Below are 20,583 nucleotides of genomic sequence, written 5' to 3'. Positions count from 1 at the left end.
ATTCTTGTTTTTCAATCAATATTAAAAGTACTACTATGGTATCAGATAAAGCTTCCGCAATGCCATTAATGGTGTTCAACCTATCAACCAATTTTCAGATCTAATTTCTTCAATACAATCAAAACATTAATCAATCATCTTACTTCAATTCAATTTTTCAGTCTACTTTCATTACTTTCTTATCTGTTCTTTCAATGGCAGCATATGAATCAAGAATCTCTCAAGTTCCTCTCAATCAAATTTCACAAATACTCAGTTACAAACTCAAGGATGACAATTTCCTTACCTAGAAATCACTTCTTCTACCACTTCTGCGTCGATACAGAGTCAATGGTTTTCTTGATGGATCTTTACCATGTCCACCTTATCTGCTCAATAATGGCGTCAATCCTGGTTATACAGCTTGGCATGATGATGATACTACTCTTGTACTCTGGATTCAGATGTCTATCTCTGAATCTGTAATTCCATATGTTGTTGGAGCTGATTCTTCAAAAGATTTATGGGATAATATTGATTCTAGGTATGCAAGAAGCTCCTCTACACATTCAATTCAACTTCGTCTCAAACTTCAATCCACAAAACTTGGGTCAGGTACAGTTTCTAACTTCCTAAGTGAAATCAAGAAAATAACAGATGAATTGTTTGTTGCTGGTTCACAAATTCTTGATGATGAATTGGTAGTTACTATACTCAATGGGTTAGTCCAAGATTATAGTTCTTTCTGTACATCTATTCGTATTCGCAATCCACCAATCTCTTCAAAGGAACTTCATAATCTGCTTCTTACTGAAGAAATAATTGTTACAAATAAGCAAAAGAACTTACTTACTGAGGCCAATTCAAAGGCATTTGCTGCTACAAGACCTTTTGTTCAAAATTATAGAAGTAGTGGCAGAGGTTATCATAATTCTTCAAGACCCGCAGTTTCATACTCTGGATACATCAGAACACCCCCATCTTTTTATCCAAGAGGTTATTCTCAATTTCAGATGCATTCTGCTTCTTCATCCACATCATCACCTCATTTCAATCCAAGACCTCACTATAGTTCAGCTCCTTCTTCTTCTGCTCCACCACCAATAACTGACAAGATTTGTCAGATCTGCAAAAAAACTGGTCATCTTGCTTTGGAATGCAGACACAGATTAAATTTTGCCTATCAGAACAACTATACTCCTCACAATCTCAGTTTCATGCTTGCTACTGCCAATATCATGGGTGAAAATCCTTGGTATGCTGACTCTGGAGCAAACAGTCATATCACTAATGATGAATCTGAATTTCCTGAAGCAACATCTTTTGAAGGGGCAGATGAGATTCAAACAGCTAATGGAGAAGGTATGCCAATTACTCATATTGGTCATGTGTCTAAAACAACTTCCTCTCATTCTTTTAATCTAAACAATGTGCTTCTTGTTCCAAAATCATCTCAAAACTTATTATCAGTGCATAAATTCACTAGTGATAACAACTGTTCTATTACTTTTGATTCTATTGGTTTTGTTGTTAAGGATTACTCAACTGGGAAGATCATTTTACAAGGGACACATAAAGGAGGATTATATCCAGTGAATTTTTCCAAGTCTACTAAGAATAAAGCTTTCTTTAGCAACAAGAATTCAGCTACAGTTTGGCATCAAAGGTTGGCTCATCCATCATTTCAAGTACTTCAAAAGGTGTGCAGAGATATGCAACTGTCTAGTTTAGTCAAAACACCACTATTTTGTAATGACTGTCATCTAGGGAAAAGTCATAAATTTCCCTTTACTCTATCTTCACATAGGGCTCAATCTCCACTAGAACTAGTGCATATGGACTTATGGGGTCCTAGTCCTGTAATCTCTTCAAGTGGTTTCAGATATTATGTTAATCTCATAGATGACTATTCAATATTCTGTTGGATATTTCCTTTGTCTGAAAAGTCTGAATTCAAAGATATTTTTCTACATTTCAAATTTATGACTGAAAAGTTACTGCATACTTCAATTGTTAAAATCAGAACTGATGGAGGAGGGGAATTCATAAATAATGCACTACAAGAATTTCTGAGTATACATGGAATTATTTATGAGGTTTCTTGCCCTCACACTCAAGAAAAAAATGGACTGGCTGAGTCCAAACATAGACATCTTGTAGACACAGGGAGAACTTTCTTAATTCAATCAGGTCTGTCAGAAATTTTTTGGGTTGATTCTTTTCATACAGCCAATTATGTTATTAATAGACTGCCTGTTAGAAGTTTGGATTACTTATCTCCTTTTGAAAAGTTGTTTGGTCAGAAACCAGATTATTCCTTCTTCAGATCCTTTGGTTCATCATGTTTTCCATGGATAAGGCCTTACACTACACATAAACTCCAACCAAGGAGTGTACACTGTGTTTTTATTGGTTACAGTTCTATGCACAAAGGATACAGATGTTTAGATATTAAAACAGGGAAAGTATATATCTCTAGACATGTAGTATTTAATGAGACTTTCTTCCCATTGAGATCTTCAGATACAATACTTCCTGGCATTACAAATTCATCAGCACCAACTGATACTGCTTCTACAGCTCCATATGCCAAGATATCTGCACCAACACCTGCAACATCAACCTCACCAGCTGCATCTATTGATACTTTATCTACTGATCCTTCAAACATTGTTAAGTCATCTGATGCATCCACTACAACTATTTCTGAACATACTTCAGCTTCTGGTATTTCTTCACTGGCTAATTCACACTCCATGGTAACAAGGGGTAAAAGAGGTATTTTTAAACCCAAAGTTTTTAATACAAAGTATGTTCTATCAACAAATTTTACCTCTGATATTCCACCACCAACACCTACTTGTTATTCTAAGGCAATAAGAATACCTCAATGGAAACATTCTATGGAAGAAGAACATACAGCCCTTAAGGATGCAAGCACATATACACTTGTTGCACCAGATCCATCCTATAATGTTGTAGGCTGTAAGTGGGTGTTTAGAATCAAATATAAGGCTGATGGTTCTTTAGATAAATGTAAATCTAGACTGGTGGCCAAAGGGTTTCATCAACAAGAAGGAATTGACTATACATAAACTTTCAGTCCTGTAGCCAAACCAACAACTATTAGACTAATCATTTCATTGGCAGTTCACTTCAACTGGGTAATGAAACAATTATATGTTAGTAATGCCTTTTTACATGGGGATTTAGCTGAAGATGTCTATATGCAACAACCTCCAGGCTTTGTTGATCAAACCAAGCCACATTATGTATGTAAACTACATAAATCCATATATGGTCTGAAGCAAGCTCCCAGAGCTTGGTATGATAAATTGTTACAAATTCTTCTCACTCATGACTTCAAACCCTCATTAGCAGATGCTTCCTTATTTGTTCAAAAGTTTGGCTCAAGGATTACAGTTCTTCTGGTCTATGTAGATGATATTATTATCACTGGGAATTCAACTGAGTATATTTCTCAGTTTATCAATCATCTTAAGACATACTTTCCTATCAAAGACTTGGGCTCTCTTCATTATTTTCTTGGTCTTCAGGTGAAAAGAAATTCAGAAAACCTTTTTCTTAGTCAAACTAAGTATGCCTTGGACTTATTGGAGAAATTCAATATGACTGGTGCTAAACCCTGTAGTACACCAGTCTCACTCTCTACTTCACTCACTGCTTCAGCTGGTACTCCATTAGCAGATCCAAGTGAATACAGATCATTAGTGGGTGCTCTACAATATCTTACTTGGACAAGGCCTGAAATTGGTTTTGCTGTGAATCAGGTATGTCTTTATATGCAAGCTCCTACTGATCAACACTTTATTGCAGCCAAGAGAATTCTAAGATACATCAAAGGCACCCTAGACTATGGTATACTGTTTTCCAAAGGTCTTCTTACATTACATGGCTTTAGTGATGCTGACTGGGCAGGATCAATTGATACAAGAAGATCTACAGGAGGTTTTTGTATATTTTTTGGTCCTAATCCAATTTCTTGGTCTAGCAAAAGACAAGGTAGTGTCTCAAGAAGTTCCACTGAATCAGAATACAGGTCTCTAGCCAATACCACAGCAGAAATTGTTTGGGTTTGTCAGCTACTTAAGGATCTTCATCTCTTGCTTCCTGCTCCAACATTGATATCTTGTGACAATCAAAGTGCGGTTTCTCTGTCATCTAATCCAGTATTTCATAGTAAAATGAAACATCTGGCCATTGACTATCATTTTGTCAGAGAACTTGTTCAGAACAAAAACATTCAGGTCACATATATTTCAACTTGGGATCAAATTGCAGATATTCTCACCAAGGGACTGGCAGGACCAAGGTTTTCTACACTCAGAGACAAGCTGAAGGTAATCCCTAGTCACAAACTCCAGCTTGAGGGGGGCTAATAGTACTGAGAGTCTCATAGAGTTCTCACGTGTGTCTGAGTGTGTGAGAAATGACCCTTATTGGCTGAGTGTGAGCTGTTCACAGCCTGTCCTGTTAGAACATCTCTTGTCTTAGTCAGGACATGTATAAATGCAGGTCTGTCTTGTTTTAAGTGTGTAAGAAAGAAATCAGATTCTTGTTTTTCAATCAATATTAAAAGTACTACTAGTACTTACCATTGCATCGATCAATAGATGGAGTTTGGACATTACAAGCACTAGGAAGAGCAAGAGCTAGTGTTCGATTAATTGCAAGACCTAATGCGGCACCAGCACCAGTTTTAAGGATTGAGCAAAGGCACTCTGGTTGTGTTTGAACCACATTAGTAAGTTGTGAACAACAGGAGGATGATGGGGTTGAGGAATTTCCGGTTATGTAGGTAAGACAAGGTGCCATGCCCATGATCACATTTGTACAACTAGATTGAGCCGTTACACGTGTCGTGATCGCAGTCACGAGGACTACTAAAAGAACCATTTCCATCATTCTCAACGGAGCAGCCATTTGAATGAATATCAAAAGAAAAGAAAGGAGTTTTGTGGGAAAATGTAAATGAAAAGGAAAGTGTTTAGAGATTAAATGTTCGACAAAATGTGGGTTTAACTTGGAGATAAATGTGAGAAACTGTGGTATTTATAAGAGAGATGGTCCTGTTCATGAAGCTGTATAGGCAGCAGGGTCATCGTCAGTTATAAAAGATTGGTGATTTCTGGTCACCAAACTTAGGATTTTAGTGATAAAACTAAACAGAGTTTACAAGATCACTAGGCTACTGCCTACTATGCTGTATAGGATTTAACTATCTGTACCACTACCAACCTTACCTAATAATATCCTTAAATTAAAAAAAATGAGATTAGTTAAACTGTTAGTTCAAGTAGTTCAACTTCAAGCCCAATTTCAAATCTAACTTTTTTCCCCTCCATGTATATATTTGCACTTAACCTTTTCATTTGCAATCATCTCTTTTATCTCTCAATCCACAAAAAGAAAGAAAGAAAGAAAAAGCACATCAATTCTTTCTTTTTTGTGACTACATAAGAAACTGTCACCGGGAATTCCTTAAAAGATCTTGGAAGAAAATAATATTGAGATCAATATGGCAGACTCCAGCAGTCGTGTATTTGCGATTTCGCTTATAATACTAGCAGTTTCAGTATTACCAGTTTATGGGCAGATTACTACAGCATGTTCAGCCCCCACGGTTACTAGCTTCACGCCTTGCTTGAATTTTATAACTGGTAGTAGTGGAAGTGGGAGTTCACCAACATCTGATTGTTGTTCTACATTTAAGGAGATTATGGGTAGTAGTATGGATTGTGCCTGCCTTTTAATTACTGGAAATGTTCCGTTCCAGTTACCAATTAATCGAACACTAGCAATCTCACTCCCTCGTGCTTGCAAAATGTCCGGAGTCCCTGTTGAATGCAAAGGTAATTTGATTTGATGCTAGGAAATAATTTAATAATTCATCCTACAAATTTGGTGTAAAAACAAGTGTAATAATTGGCAGTTCACCTTTTTCGTTTGCAGCTAATACTGGCAGTCCTCTGCCAGCTCCAAGTCCATTCTCATTTGGTTCTCCCTCGCCTAGTCCACTATCATCATCTAGTCTCACTCCCTCTGGTAATTACTTCTTTTCACCCTTTACATTTTATTCACTATTATTTTCTCTTATTGGAAACGAATACATTCAGCACAATTTATTTGTAAATCATTTCTCTTTTGGTGCAGCATCATTTACTCCTGAATCGGAAGCACCTGAATCAGTTCCACTGCCAGCATCTCCGCCACTGGACTCTACACCCACTGCCATCTCAGGACGTCGGCCAGTTTTGACACCTACTAATGCAGCATGTACCAAGCTCCCTCGCTTTTCTACCACATCTCTCTTGTTTGCTTTTGGGGTCTTGCTTCTCAAGTACTAACACCCAATTTGAGCTCTAGCCGATTATGTCTGTTTCAGTTTCCTACTTCTCCATTTGTTGATTATTGATTATTCTCTATTATATTTTTTCGTGGGTTCTTTGCTTCTTGTGTGATATAGAATTTACAAATTTTGCATATATTATTGAGAAACCAACCAAGTCGCTTTGGCCGAGTGGTTAAGGCGTGTGCCTGCTAAGTACATGGGGTTTCCCCGCGAGAGTTCGAATCTCTCAGGCGACGAATAATTTTTTTTACCTAAATCAACTGTGACACGTTTTTTTGTTTTTTTTTTTGACGTAAAATCTACCAACAAGTTGATGTAATTACAAAATTACCTATCAAAAGGGTCTATTTAAACACCAGTCTCATGGGCAAACCCCATTTACAATTACAATCAAATCTTTTCGAGAAATCAAACTCAAAAGATGATGAAATTCTTCTCTTCTTCTTTGCTTCTGGTTCTGATTTTGATGTTAACTATAACCAGCCAAACCACCGTCACCGTCAACCACACCTCCATTACCACCACCACTACCACCACCTTCTCTCCTATGTGTGCTGCTGCTGAATCTACCACAATCGTGAGTTCAAAAGAAGGATGTAGTAATGAATTAACAGAACTGGCAGTATGCTTGCCTTATATTTCTTCACCACCGAATAATCTTACTGATGAAGTTCCATCTTCTTGCTGTGATCGCTATAAATCTTCCTATGGAACTGGTTACGTTACTTGTTTATGTCATCTTGTTAGAGAACCTTGTTTGCTTGGATTTCCTGTTGATATCACAAGGATGTTTGCACTCTCTACGGTTTGTCATTCTGCTATTCCGGTGGATGGAATCTCTCTCGAAGTTCTATGTGAGGGTACGAATTTCTACTTTCTTTTGATTTCATATTCAAGTTTTGCTTATCAAGAAGTAGTCTCCATTCTATCCAAGTACGTGTTCTTAACTAGTACTCGTTTTATTTGAGCCTGATTAGTGCAGACTCTTGAGATAAAATTAGTACTGTAATTTCTTGATTTAGCTTAAATCTTGTTTCGGAATCATGTGTTGTGATTTAGGTTTTCTTTAATCTTGATTGGAACTTGTTGTCTCTTCAATTCATGATAATCATTTCTGTTAATTTCTGTATGTTCCTTAGATTTGTGTATATAACTGACAAATTCATCTGTATTTTATTTTCTTTCTTGATTCGATTTTATCTGTTATAAGTTTCTTTAATTCAATCATAAAAAAGAAATGATTCTTCAATCCGATGGATTTCTTCATAATTCTGGTAGTTTGTTTTTCGGATCTAATCGGAGTATTACCTGAAATTTGATCATAGATTCTTAGCACCGACTAAATCTCAGGACACTGAAATTGGCGCCAAAATCAAGAGAGAGAAAAATCTGTAAACAGAGAAGCAATTGCGCAGGGCAACCACTTACTTTCTGGTGCCACGTGTAATTCGTTTCTGTTAGAATCTTTTGCACACCGATCGCAATTTTTAGAATTACATTATTGTCCTTTACCTTCTTCTTAAAGCCACCATTTGTAAAGGGTATTTTTGTCTTTATTGGAGTATGATTAACGTTTATGACAACTGTACCATTTTTCAGCTATTTTGCCGAACTTGCGCCCTCTTGGAAGCACACTTGGATCAGGTACATTCTCGTGAGTGTTCTAATTTTCTCTTATGAAGAGTAACTATAGAATTGCTATTTACAAAAGTTGTCAGTGATTTCATTTTTACAGAGCCGTCAGCATCGCCATCAGAATCCAATGGGAGTCCAGCAGCAGCAACAACTATCTTGCCAGCAAACGAAGCACAAACAAATTCATCCTTGCCAGCAGATGAAGCACACACAAATTCATCGACACCGTTTCCCACCCATACTGCCCACAGAAGCTTTGGAAGCAAGCTTTTACCTGAATTGAAGCCGAAGAACGTTGTTACTTACATCGGTTGTTACTCGATCTTTGTACTATGGCATGCATTTGCTTAGCGATGGTGAGTATGTATTCTCATGGGTGCACCCATTGATTTTTTGTTTAGCACTTGGGTTGTTTCCCAATTGTGATCTGTCGGTACACTTCTTAGGATCATGTGTTTTCACCTAGATTGATGATGTCTGGTTTGAGCTCTTATTGCTGCCTACCTGTTATGAGTCTTCTCTTCCACATTGTTGTCTACCACGGTACTGTTCTTTTATTTTTAGTGTTGCTGAATCGCCAAACTGTAATAATCTGTTATCACGATTGTTGATTTTGAAAATGTCATGAAATAAAAACAACAAAAACCGCAGTAAAAAAGCTCTAGCACTTAGCGCATCTAACTGATTCTCGAAATAATAATACTCCCTCCGTTCTTACTTTAATTTTTTGGGACCACTTTTCTCTTAATTTTTTTGATGACAAGTGTCATGTGGACCATTTCACTTTACTTTTTTTTTGTTAACAAGTGTTATGGGGACCATTTCACTTCACTTCTTTTATTGACAAGTGTCATGAGGACCACTTTCAATGATTGGTTCTCTTAATTTCCTTAAATTTTTCTAAAAACAAAACCAGCCTATTAAAAAAGCTAGGAGTAATAGTTTAGGTTTTTCTGTAGAAGAAAGTGATGCAAAGTTAAACTGTAGTCACCAATTACTAGACCATCACCAGGTTCTAATCAAAATATATCTTCCTACTTAAAAACTATCCTAACTTTCTTCTCCTCAACATTTCATTTATACAACCATTTAAGGAGCAATGTTCATGTGCAATTATCAAAAACTTGAACACTAATCGTTCCATCCATCTGTCCAGTCAGCCTCATCAGTGACAGGCTTACCAGCATCTTCTGCTTGCAGGGGCTCAACATATGTGCCTACTTCATCCGAGAGTACAGGGTTTTCTTCGTTCCAGTTCCCATCTGACCACTCAGATTCATTACTGACAGGCTTGCCACAATAGAAATCCTGCTGTCCTTCAGATGTACTGTTGACGTGGTTATCTACTTCAGGTGAAATATTGATGTCATAAGGCCCTTCAGAACCATTCTGATTTTCAGGAAGATCACAGCCCTGATATGAATCATTGTCAAAGCAATACCTTAGAAGCTTATCCCAGTATGGATCCTGAAAAACACAAGCCAGATCAGTAACAAAACTATGCAAGAGCTTTTAATGTAAACAATCAGATAGCATTAGCTTTTCATAAGTTATCAATAACTTTTAAATTCCAAAATAAGCAGCAAAATCCAGTAAATAACCTTGTTTTTTTTTATCATCCATTGTTTTTCAAAATAAGGGATACGAAATATCTAAAGAGCCCCTATCATTATTGACTTTTCTCTTAGCAGTAGTAGCCCCCCAGCAAAATGATGCACGCAGTAGGATAAAACGTGAGACAAAACTCAAGTTAACAAAAAGAAAAGGGAAAGGACGCAAATCACTGTCCCATGCGAAGGTGACAGTAACATGAACAGTGTCTCAGAAAATAGATCGATAATCTAAAATAATTCGTACTTCTAAAGGGATGAGGAATACTACCTTACATATAATGTGTGGGTTTCCGACAATTATAAGCAAGGACTTAGCACGAGTCACAGCAACATTGAATCTCCTTGGGTTGCTAAGAAATCCCAGATAGTGTACCTTATCGAATTCATTATGTTTAACAGTCGATCTGACAGTGGATATTATTATGACTTCCTTCTCTTGTCCTTGAAATTGCTCAACACTTCCAACTTTTATGCCGGATATATCGAGTGCTTCAAGAGCTTTTTTTAACTTTGCTACTTGCTGGCGGTAAGGAGTTATCACTCCAATATCTGTCTCCTTCAGATTAGAGCTTTCTGTCAGCGTCTTGATAATCTGAATTACTTTACTTGCTTCTATCCGATTAAACCAAGACGGGTTATTGCCCTCCCTCTCATTACATCCTTGAACACCAGCAAACAGAACAGGAAATTCTTTGTTTGGAAGGAGGCTTTCCCAAGCATCTGTGAAAGAACATTTTTCTTCTTTACAAGCTACCAATTCTCCATTGTAGAAAAGGTTGGACGGCAGCTCTAGGATTGATGGGTGGCACCTATAGTTCCTTACCAACTTTGTCACGAAGTTTTCATCCTCATTGTTATAAGATTTACATTCAAATAGCCTTTCCAAGTATGACTTGCCTAATCCATGCATTTCTGCATTCTTGGAGTATATAACAGGACCCAGTTGCATCGGGTCCCCTGCCAAAACTACAACAGTTTCTTTTCTACAAAGGTTAGCTATTGGGATCATGGTCTCTGGCTCTGAAGCTTGACCTGCCTCATCCAAGAATATATGGGAGTAATTATCCTTTTTAACACCTTCAGCATAAAGCAGAGAAGCACTACTATACGTGGATATTACGATCCTAAAACGTTTCAAAGCCCCAAGTGGAGGACATTTGAAGGTAAGATCATCTTCGAAGTAGCAGAAACATAGATTGTCAGGATGAACATCATCATAATTTCGACTTGGTGCATTTAATCTGAATATCTCACTCTCTTTAACTTCGACAATCTCGTGGTCTATTATCCGATCTAATATATGATCTGCAGCACAGTTAGAAGATGCACAAACAAGAACCCTAGACTCTTTTCGCGTTGTGTACAGCTGCAAGATTGCTTCCACAAGCGTCATTGTCTTACCAGTTCCAGGAGGTCCATGAATCACATACGGTGGTGCCCCTTCACAGCCTAGGATCATCTCAACAGCAGACATCTGCTCTTCATTGAGATTTCGAGACAAAGGAACCACCGGGGTTGCATTAATAGATCTTCCCAAGGACTGGGACGGAAAAAGAAGCTCAGATGGCAAACCTTCAGCTGCTTTAATAGCCTGATATAAGCGCCTCACACCCACCCTATTGTATGTGAATCTAACATTATATAAGTCCCCACCATTGTGACGGGCATGCATGCCGTCTGCAAACCTCAAGAACACTTCATCTGACTCGACCCGGTGAATGTACCCCTACAATAACACAAGTTGGACTTTAAGTTTCGGAACTAAAGCTAGGTAATTGGATATTCTCCAAAATCATGATCATGAAAAGAATATCTACCCATGAGATAGTAACATGTTACATGCGGGTAGTACAACAAATCTTTATCGCTCAATAATTCACAATGCTTTCCAAAAGTGAGTTCAAACCTGATATGAACGAGAATCATCGTTAGCATCAGAAGATAGCTTCGCAAAAATGTAATCACCATTAACAAGTGAGGGCCTTCTTTCAGCCAGCCCAGGGACTTCAAGGGCCAAAAACTGATATGCCTTTTTCCGCATAGTGACACACTCCATGTCGTAGCTTCTTATGTCTTCCTGGAATAAATGTAACAAATAAAATAATCAATACTCCACAATGTAAGAGACTCCAAATTTTTTGTATATTAGCTTTTGCTGTTTAGCAGGATGCTTTCAAGTTTCAAGTAACTAGTAACAAATTTGTTTAACATAAGATATAAATTGTGTAACATTGAGGATATGCATGTAGACAGGAGAGAAAAGGTTACAACTATCATGACAACAACTTATTAATGTCGTAATTTTCATTGTTTTCTTACATCAAAAGCCATTTAAAAAAAAGCATCAAGAGTTACCTCCATGCGTAGTTCTTCCATGATCAGTAAAGTTTGAAAGTATGAGTAATAATTATCCTTTACAAGTCCTTTAAAGATAGCTTCAGGAACCTGCTTACTGTCCAAAATTTCTCTAATATCTTTTGGAATAGCAAACAGAGGAAGCTGATGTTTATAACCATTAGAAGTAGGTTTTGCAGGACGAGAGCCTTTCACAAATTCCTCCACAACAAAATGTTTCTTTTTATGGACTCTAGAATATGGGTTATTTGAAGCAAGGGATTGAGACACTTTATCTTCAGCTACAAGAAAAACCACACGCTCAATCCTTTGATCCCCCACATCAAAATGTACCGCTGTGGTATGTATCCCTATCTCCTTTGGCTTACACGATAACCAAATTGTCAAAGTCCTTCCTGGTTGAAGCACCCTATCATCCATTGATGTCGTCTCCACGAACGCTCGAAGAGCTTCAACATCTGACTCATCTTTAGGCGGTTCCATCAGTGACAAAGTATATGAGTCTTTAGGATTCGAACTATAAATTTTAGCACCCCATAAATCAATAGGTTCTTCAGTAGTATTCTTAATCGTAATTGAATCCGCTATGGTCTCACCAACAAGGATGGACTTAGGTTTCCCATTAACAAAAGGAAATGGTACTGATACAATAACCGGACCTTCTTCCTCCGGATTGTAATTACATACTGACTTATCATCTTCAAAATCTAAAAACCCTATGTTCCCTTCATCTCCTATTACCGAACATTCTTCCCAGTCATCTTTCCACAGATTACTCATCGCAAAAAAATCTCTACCTAACAACTTAACACTACAAATCCTGCATCAAACAAGTAGGAAAGTCACCACTATTGCCATAAATGAACCATTTTTATGCACTAATACCTAACATATAAACAAAAAATCATTCTTTTACCACACAAAAACCAACCAGATTAAACCCTATAACTAGGTCAAGATTGGAAAGAAATCCAGTAAAGATCAAGCACAAATGAGGATGAAAACGAAACAAATACACAAAAATAACCGTAAATAAAAAAGAATTTCAAAAACCCAAATGTAAAGAGATTGAGATAGACCCACTTACTGGTTTTTGTTCAGGAGATTCAAAGGAGAGAAATGAAGGAAACCCTAGACTGAGATGAAAACAACGATGAACGATTGAGAGAGAGAGAGAGTGAGAAAGTAGAGGGAAAGAGAGAATCTTTTCTCTACTCTCTAGTTTTCTCCAAATGACAGAGTTTCATAATTTGAAGCTTTTAGAGCAACTGCGATGGACGACTAAACCCAAATATTTGGTCTTTTGGACAGACGTAGTGGAACGTACTATCGATCAAATTTTGATCAACGACTAAAGCGCAGACTAAATTTGATCGCCGACCAAGACCAAACCCAAATATAGTCGAACGTTGATATAATCTCCGTTTCACAACGGGCGTTGATATAATCTCCGCTTCTCAACGCGCGTTCGTAAAGAATTCGTCCAACGAACAGGCGGGTATATAAACTTTGCCTGTATAGGACGTTGATTAAATGTACGCCTGATGGGGCGTTTGTGAAGTTAACGTCTGACTCCAGGCGGTGATAAAGTTAACGCCTTAATGGGACGTTGATAAAGTGTACGCCTGATTCCAGGCTTTGATAAAGTGTACGCCCCATGAATGATTGAACTTGTACAGAATTCAAATTTGAAGTGTGAAAATATTGGGGAAGAGCAAATATTTTGCATCTTATGCTTCCACGAAACTAAATGTTTTCATTTTGGTTTCTAGGTCAAGTGCAGCATGTCATAGCTAATTTTGTTTTTGATTTCGCATATAACACCAAATGAATGTTGGAAGCATCACACAGCAAAGGTAGAAGTAACCATAGTTTGGAGGGCCAGGAGTACAAAGTACAGACAACAAGCTTTTCAAAACACATCCTATATACACGTCTCATGGGGCGTTGATTATAAAAACGCTTGGCTTCGAGCGGTGACTTTACGTACGTCCCATGCGACGTTGATTATACAAACGTCTCTTTTCCCGGCGTAAACCATAAAAACGCCTTGTATCGGGCGTAATCTTTATCAACGCCTTAATTGGGCGTAATCTTTATCTACGCTCCACGATCAAATGAACATTATACGTTCGCTCGACTAAATATAATCGCCTACCACTACGCCACTCGACGTCCTAAACTCAAATTTGATCTTTTTTTTTAGTCTTTGGTCTTTGGTTATACTCGCACCACTGTGGACGCTCTTAGAAACTCCCCAAGGAATACGAAAGGGGTAAGTTTGATATCTTTATATAGCAGAAAAAATGATGCTAGGACCATCGATGTTCAACCACGTATATCTTGTGTAAATATAATGCTCCATCTGGGTTGTTGGATTAGTTGATATTGTATTCGGACTAGTTTTGGACGTTAGATGAACAGCTAGTTTCGTGTTCTGTATTTAATAATTGCCAGTGCCTAGATGATCCGGAAAGAAAGGTAAGTGGAGTACTAGGAGGAACTGGAAAAGTAAATAAGGAACCGTAAGAAGCCAGTCATGCCATTACTGTGTGCAGTCAACAGTAGTGAGGTATGAGGTATAGATATCCGAAGGTAATGCGACAACACACGCATTTATAACCCAACAATATTATTTACTATTATTAATACTTACTGTTAAAAATTCAATGTGAAGGTTTACTTTAGCCGAACTTAGGTGTGCAATAAAAGATAAAATAGAATTATTTTGATTCAATTTTGAAAATTCATTATCCACATTTTTTTTTTTTTGGTTAATAGTGAATTTCTCTTTTACTAAGCAAGTGTTGGATCGTTTTTTTTTAATTATTATTATTGATAATCAACCATTAGTATTTCGCATTCACAAACTTGATCAATTGACCCAATAACGACAATTTCTGGGTGAAAAAGACATGTAAAATTTGATACTGTTTAAATGGACGAGAATGTAAAAATAATCAGGATGTAAACAGTTTCATCCTTCCCATTTTCAAATACTTTTTCTTATTTTTAATTTACTTAGGATGCGTCCAGTTTCACCCTCGCTATTTTTTAAGTTTAAGCCAGGATGAATCTAGATTCATTCTTGCTATTTTTTTGGTGTCCATTTCACCCATACTAATTTTTACTCGTCCATTAGAACCATGTTTTAAAAATATTTGGGCAATTGACCCAATTTTCGTATTTCATTCCATTAAGAAACATTTACATCATGGTTTTCAAGAACAATGAGTACATCATAAACATGAAACAAATACAATAAAAGATGCTAAATATAAATAAATCGCAAAGAGAAAGAGCGATCCACAATGGTAGCATCCAAATCTTGTACGGAGAGATTGGAGAAGGAATGGTACTCGAAATCACGGTTCGACCATTTTGATTGATTTTCTTCTTGGAAAAGAGATACGAGTGATTTGTCCAAAACTTAATTAATTAGTGTTGAATCATGCAATTAAGTAATGTTAATTAATCATTAAAACATTAAAAAAAAAACTTTTATTAAGGACATCTAACTAGAATCGGCGGATACGATAACACGTATGTCAACCTAATTTGATATTCTTCGTCCATTAAAAACGCTAAAAATCCACCGATATTAGTTAATATGTAGGTGACTGTTACAATATAATGAGCGGATGCTCATATAAGTCGATTTATGTATACTTTCCTAAAGAAAATTTTCATTCACGATTTTAGGAAATTAGCGTGTAATTTAGTATATATAGTCTATCATTTCGGTCATTAATACATCGTTAATGAATTTTAGAGCACGTCTCCTCAACATGAATATTTTTCCATGTGCATGAACTATCATGCACCATTCTGCATACGCAATGGACTCGCAAATCGATTAACCTCAAAATTCAATGAACTACAACTTAGTTTGCAAAATAAAATTACGAGATAGGAATAAACATGTCAAATTACTCACTTTTTCACAACGAGGAGCTTGGGGATGATGTCATTAACCATATCTATTTTGATATTGTTGAATCTAAATACTATTTCTCTCCATTCACGGTATTTAGGATTCCCAACGATCTCATTTAGCACCACGTCATCCGCAAGGAGCATGCACCAAGGGATCTCCTCTTTAGTATCCCTTGTAACTTCATCCATCACCAAGGTGAAAATGTAAGGGCTTAGCGTTGATCCTTGATGTAATCCCATCTTAAGAGAGACGCCACTAGTTTCGTCTTCGCAATCCCGAACAATGGTCACAACACCGTTGTACATATCCTTGGTGAGGGGAACGTACTTTGTAGGGACTTTCTTCTTTTTAAGAACCCACCACATCACTTGTTTCAGGACCTTTCCATACACATCCAAGGCATTTTCACACCTCAATAAGGATTTTATCATGCCCCGAAGCCTTCCCTATTTTATCCTAATTAACGCCTCATTTACCTCCGACTTTTCGATTCTCTTAATGAATCTTTTGTTGGTATCATCAAAAGATTCATCTAGTTCAATCACGGTGTTGTCATCATCTCTATTAAAAAGCTTATTAAAGTATTCTCTTCATATATTCTCTATCTCGGCATACTTTATGAAAAGTCGATTATTCTCATTTTTGATGTATTTAACTTGGTGGGAGTCTCTGGTCATCTCATAAACGTTCTTTTCTCCCTCGTTGTATTTAGCTTATGGTAGAAATCTTCATGTGCACGACCACTTGCTTCATTTACCGCTCGTTTGGCGTTTTTTTTTGTCGCTTTATACTTTCATATGTTCTCTTGTGATGATGCAATCCTTTGTAGCACTCGTTCTTCTCCTTGACCGCATTTTGTACCTCCTCTTTCCATCACCAATTCTCTTGGTTCACACCTATTTCCTCTTGTAACTCCAAACACCTCTGCAACCTATTTTCGAATATGAGTTGTTATTTCTTTTCATATGCTATCTACTTATGCTCCATACTATTTCAACAAAAACTATATCTTTAAATACCTGTGAGACGTTTTCTTTGAGATTTCACCACTTCACTTGGCACTTGTTCAGCAGAACACGAGTCCTAAGACGAAAGAAGGATACAAGTAGTTGATGCTATGAGACAACACACTCTTCAGATATAACCTTACAATTTATACCTTCTTGTTTATCTTCTCTCTTAGTAACACAAAATTGATCTGGCTAAAGTGTTGACCACTACTTAAAGTCACTAAATGGGATTGTCTCTTTCTAAATAAGGTGTTAGCAATCATGAGGTCATTGGATATAGCGAAATTCAAAATTTCTCATCTTTCTTGGTTTTTATCACCATACCCGAACCCTCAATACACCCTCTCAAAAACCTCCCTACTTATGCCAACGTGACCATTAAAGTCTCCTCCAATGAAAAGTTTCCCGCTGCTAGGCACACCTCTAACTATGTCATCTAAATCTTCGTAGAACTCTCGTTTGGCTTCCTCACTTAAACCTACTTATAGAGCATACACACTAATGATGTTCAAAAGCATATCTCCAACTACGAGTCTGACTAGGATGATCATATCACATTGTCTTCAAACATCGACCACTCCGTCCTTGAAGCTCTTGCCAATTAAGATGCCTACCCCATTCTTGTTTCATTTTTCTCCTGCGTACCATAGCTTGAAACATGTGTCCCCCACTTCTTTCGCCTTCTTTCCCGAACATTTAGTCTCTTGAATGCATCAGATATTTACATGTCTCTTAATCACAGTATCTACTACATCTCTTAGCTTTACTAGTAAGGACCATATATTCTTACTTACCTCGGCTAACTTCCTTACCCCTCATACTCGTAGATTAAAGTACGAAACCCACGCTCATTTATCACTACATCCGGGCGCCGATGAAGCGCCCCACTAACAGGGGGACCATCCGGCCCTTGTTTATTTAACACACACCCATGTCCCAATATGACGCGTCATATAAGAGGTTATGAACCATCCCTTTCTCATTTAACACCACACCTGGGTACCGATATGGAACATCGCTAAGAGGGTGACGCACCAATGATTTCTATCTATTTTTACGTTGGTTTCCATACTTATCACTACTTTCCTCCTTTATTCTGGTTTACAACAGGTTGCGCATCAAACTAATAAATATAGCATTTTTTAATTCGAAAATAACAAACTTAAATACATATATTAGAGTCTTAAAAGAGAATCGAAACATATATTTAAAAATCAACACCACGACCAACCAGACCTAGTTTAACAGGTGGATTTGGAGCTTCATCATTACCATTACCATGATGTTGGTCATATTTTCATGGCCACTGCTTGATGCATCATGAATACTTTTTCTCGCTCTAACTTTCTTGCTTGGCACCTTCTCCGTTTACCCACGCATAGTACCAACTTTTTTATTTTCCAAATTGTTGTATATGTTAATATATTTTTCATTTACTAAAATATTTTCTCATTTTCCTACACATGCTTTTTCCATGTTGATCATAGATGTGATTCGACTTCTGTATTTTCATTTCAAGTAACTAAATTTAAAAAATTAAGCTGAATTCTTAACACCATAAGAGACTAACAATATGAATCATAATATCAAGAGCCCTATTTGGGTCCTTGATTAAATCTCATAGCTATGTGAAACTTTTTGGTACCACGCCATGTAATTCGGGGATGCCTCATTATTTGAGCTCTTAGAAATACTCAAAATGATTGTGAAGAACCTCTTTTATTCTCAATCCTTAGATGATGGTAAAGGTTCATGAACAAGCACAATTATGTCATTGTGTGACTGACATGCGTTCTTGTTCAAGTCACACTTGTGTTGAAAAGATTCTTAGGGGAACTTTTCTACATAACCACATTTTTGCGCCACTCTTGTCGGGGTGTATTATATATCCTTTGGGGTGAGAGAGAAGTCCAAAATAACGTTGTTCCTAGCACTGTAATATTTCCTTATGTCATTGCTTGCTTGTAAGGGTTAAAAACAACATCTTCACATCACCCCCGCATTGTGTTACTCGTTTTATCAATAATGTCAGCAAAAGTTTTCTCACTAACCCTTCTCCATTGTAAAGGAATACCTAAGAACTTACCAGGATTAGTGGCAACTTGAATCTGTAGAGCATTAGCCATGCCTCTGGTAAAGCTCTTACCCAAGTTGGCAGAAGCAAGAAAGTAGACTTGCTAATTCTTTGACCAGTCCAAGAGAAGAACTTGTCCACCAAAGATCTAAGATTAAGGGTATTCTTGTAAATGACCTTCAATAAAATGATGTTGTTATCAGAAATCAAAGAGTGAGCAATCGTTGGATCTCCTCAAGTAATAGTAAATCCAGACAAAGATTATTTCCAATACCAACATTTATAAGTCTAGTAAGGCTCTCCAAACAAAGGATAAAATGAACAGAGGATAAAGGATCCCCTTGTCTAAGACCATTAGAAGGTCTGAAACTAGAACTAGGAAACCATTAATGAGAACTTGAAAAGATACATAAGAGATAAACTTCATGATCCAGCCAACAAAGTTATGATCAAATCCATTACATATCAATTTTTTTTTAATAAAGTTCGACATCATCCTACCATAAATCTTATCAAAATCCAATTTTAAGGACATCCACCCTTTCTCGCCTTTTTTAGCTTTAAAAGACTGGATAATATCATTCCAAATGTTTGCTGGATCAAATATACCCATACCAGGAATAAAGGCATGATGATTATGAGACACAATCTTATTAATCAGCGGTCTAACTCTATTATTTTTAATCTTAGTATAATCTTCATACTAAAATTACATAAACTAATAGGTATGTACACTTTTATATACAATTAGGATTATTCACCTTATGTATCATAGCAATATAGGTTCTATTGAGTACGGGATCAAGATTTTATTGGCAAGAAATTCTTGACCATAGCAGTGACACTATTTCCTACATACTTCCAATACTTGGTATATAAAATATGCCTTGAAGTTTATATGGTCCCGGGTCTTTAAGAGAATCCATTTGGTGAATAATTATCTTGATCTCATCAATACCGACCTCTCTAGTAAGCTGAACATTATGGTCAGCAGTGATAGAAGGAGGAAACAAAGAACTAATTAACATCGGAGTTAGAGGAACTAACGAGGTCACAAAATAATTAACAATATGAGACTCAATGTCCTTGGCAGAATTAATCCGTTCACCTATTTCATTCTTTAACATAACAATTGAGTTTCGTTTCCTTCTAATCATAGTTGAAATATGAAAAAACTTAGTATTAAGGTCGCTTTCTTTAAGCCACCAGACTTTGGATTTATGTTTCTAAAAAGTCTCTTCAAGTCTAAGATACTCGATTAAACAATTGGTCATATTATTTCTAACATCATTTGAACGCCAATTATCAAACTCATTTTGAGCGATCCTAAGATTCTCACGAGCATCATCAATCTGCCTAAAAAGGTTCCCAAAAACATTCTTATTTCGCTTCTTAGATTCAACCTGAATCCTAGCCACGTTATGTAGAAAATTATTGCTAACATAGCTAGTAATATTTTGGGACCAACACTTTTCTATAACAGACTCATATCTAGGATCTTCGGTCCAAATGGCCTCAATTCTAAAAGGTCTAGATTTAAATTTACACTTAGGCTCAAGGTCAACAAAAAGAACACGATGATATAGTAGGGGTGATATAACTGAGCT

General features: G+C 36.9%; 4 protein-coding genes and 1 non-coding gene across 6 annotated transcripts; 3 read left to right on the top strand and 2 right to left on the bottom strand.

The window, feature by feature from the left end:
• Positions 1–4,085: 4,085 nt before the first annotated feature.
• LOC113354328 (non-specific lipid-transfer protein-like protein At2g13820) lies at positions 4,086–4,998 on the bottom strand. Its single transcript, XM_026597684.1, has 2 exons — positions 4,596–4,998; positions 4,086–4,470 (listed from the first exon to the last, which is right to left on the bottom strand). Exons 1-2 carry the CDS (start codon positions 4,921–4,923, stop codon positions 4,394–4,396), a joined length of 405 nt encoding a protein of 134 aa, XP_026453469.1. The 5' UTR covers positions 4,924–4,998; the 3' UTR covers positions 4,086–4,393.
• Positions 4,999–5,397: 399 nt separating this feature from the next.
• On the top strand, positions 5,398–6,483 carry LOC113354326 (classical arabinogalactan protein 1-like). The gene is made up of 3 exons (XM_026597683.1): positions 5,398–5,852; positions 5,953–6,045; positions 6,154–6,483. The coding sequence occupies exons 1-3, from the start codon at positions 5,519–5,521 to the stop codon at positions 6,345–6,347; spliced, it is 621 nt and encodes a 206-aa protein (XP_026453468.1). The 5' UTR covers positions 5,398–5,518; the 3' UTR covers positions 6,348–6,483.
• Positions 6,484–6,506: 23 nt separating this feature from the next.
• Positions 6,507–6,588, top strand: TRNAS-GCU. Its single transcript has one exon. It is a non-coding gene; the product is annotated as a tRNA-Ser (tRNA).
• A 79-nt stretch (positions 6,589–6,667) lies between these two features.
• LOC113354325 lies at positions 6,668–8,676 on the top strand. 2 transcript variants are annotated; one of them, XM_026597681.1, is made up of 3 exons: positions 6,668–7,212; positions 7,952–7,996; positions 8,088–8,676. In XM_026597681.1, the coding sequence occupies exons 1-3, from the start codon at positions 6,774–6,776 to the stop codon at positions 8,336–8,338; spliced, it is 735 nt and encodes a 244-aa protein (XP_026453466.1). In that variant the 5' UTR covers positions 6,668–6,773; the 3' UTR covers positions 8,339–8,676. The 2 variants fall into 2 exon arrangements, with proteins under 2 accessions (XP_026453466.1, XP_026453467.1); XM_026597682.1 differs by having other exon boundaries at positions 8,071–8,676.
• Positions 8,677–8,856: 180 nt separating this feature from the next.
• LOC113350070 (probable RNA helicase SDE3) lies at positions 8,857–13,239 on the bottom strand. Its single transcript, XM_026594148.1, has 5 exons — positions 13,043–13,239; positions 11,956–12,775; positions 11,507–11,677; positions 9,869–11,326; positions 8,857–9,454 (listed from the first exon to the last, which is right to left on the bottom strand). The coding sequence occupies exons 2-5, from the start codon at positions 12,733–12,735 to the stop codon at positions 9,119–9,121; spliced, it is 2,745 nt and encodes a 914-aa protein (XP_026449933.1). The 5' UTR covers positions 12,736–12,775; positions 13,043–13,239; the 3' UTR covers positions 8,857–9,118.
• Between the last annotated feature and the right edge of the window lie 7,344 nt (positions 13,240–20,583).

This window comes from Papaver somniferum, chromosome 2 (genome assembly GCF_003573695.1).
Source record: "Papaver somniferum cultivar HN1 chromosome 2, ASM357369v1, whole genome shotgun sequence".
Taxonomy (NCBI): Eukaryota; Viridiplantae; Streptophyta; class Magnoliopsida; order Ranunculales; family Papaveraceae; genus Papaver; species Papaver somniferum.
This window is presented reverse-complemented; position numbering and strand designations above follow the sequence as displayed.

Excerpts from the sequence above, each read along its gene's own strand:
- LOC113354325 (XM_026597681.1), top strand. The coding sequence starts at position 6,774 with ATGATGAAATTCTTCTCTTCTTCTTTGCTTCTGGTTCTGATTTTGATG. Across the intron at positions 7,213-7,951 it reads TCTCGAAGTTCTATGTGAGG|CTATTTTGCCGAACTTGCGC; the intron begins GTACGAATTTCT and ends ACCATTTTTCAG. Across the intron at positions 7,997-8,087 it reads TGGAAGCACACTTGGATCAG|AGCCGTCAGCATCGCCATCA; the intron begins GTACATTCTCGT and ends TCATTTTTACAG.
- LOC113354328 (XM_026597684.1), bottom strand. The coding sequence starts at position 4,923 with ATGGCTGCTCCGTTGAGAATGATGGAAATGGTTCTTTTAGTAGTCCTC. Across the intron at positions 4,471-4,595 it reads ATCTATTGATCGATGCAATG|GACAGGCTGTGAACAGCTCA; the intron begins GTAAGTACTAGT and ends ATGTTCTAACAG.
- LOC113354326 (XM_026597683.1), top strand. The coding sequence starts at position 5,519 with ATGGCAGACTCCAGCAGTCGTGTATTTGCGATTTCGCTTATAATACTA. Across the intron at positions 5,853-5,952 it reads AGTCCCTGTTGAATGCAAAG|CTAATACTGGCAGTCCTCTG; the intron begins GTAATTTGATTT and ends TTTCGTTTGCAG. Across the intron at positions 6,046-6,153 it reads ATCTAGTCTCACTCCCTCTG|CATCATTTACTCCTGAATCG; the intron begins GTAATTACTTCT and ends CTTTTGGTGCAG.
- LOC113350070 (XM_026594148.1), bottom strand. The coding sequence starts at position 12,735 with ATGAGTAATCTGTGGAAAGATGACTGGGAAGAATGTTCGGTAATAGGA. Across the intron at positions 11,327-11,506 it reads ATGATTCTCGTTCATATCAG|GGGTACATTCACCGGGTCGA; the intron begins GTTTGAACTCAC and ends GTGTTATTGTAG. Across the intron at positions 9,455-9,868 it reads ACCCACACATTATATGTAAG|GATCCATACTGGGATAAGCT; the intron begins GTAGTATTCCTC and ends TGTGTTTTTCAG.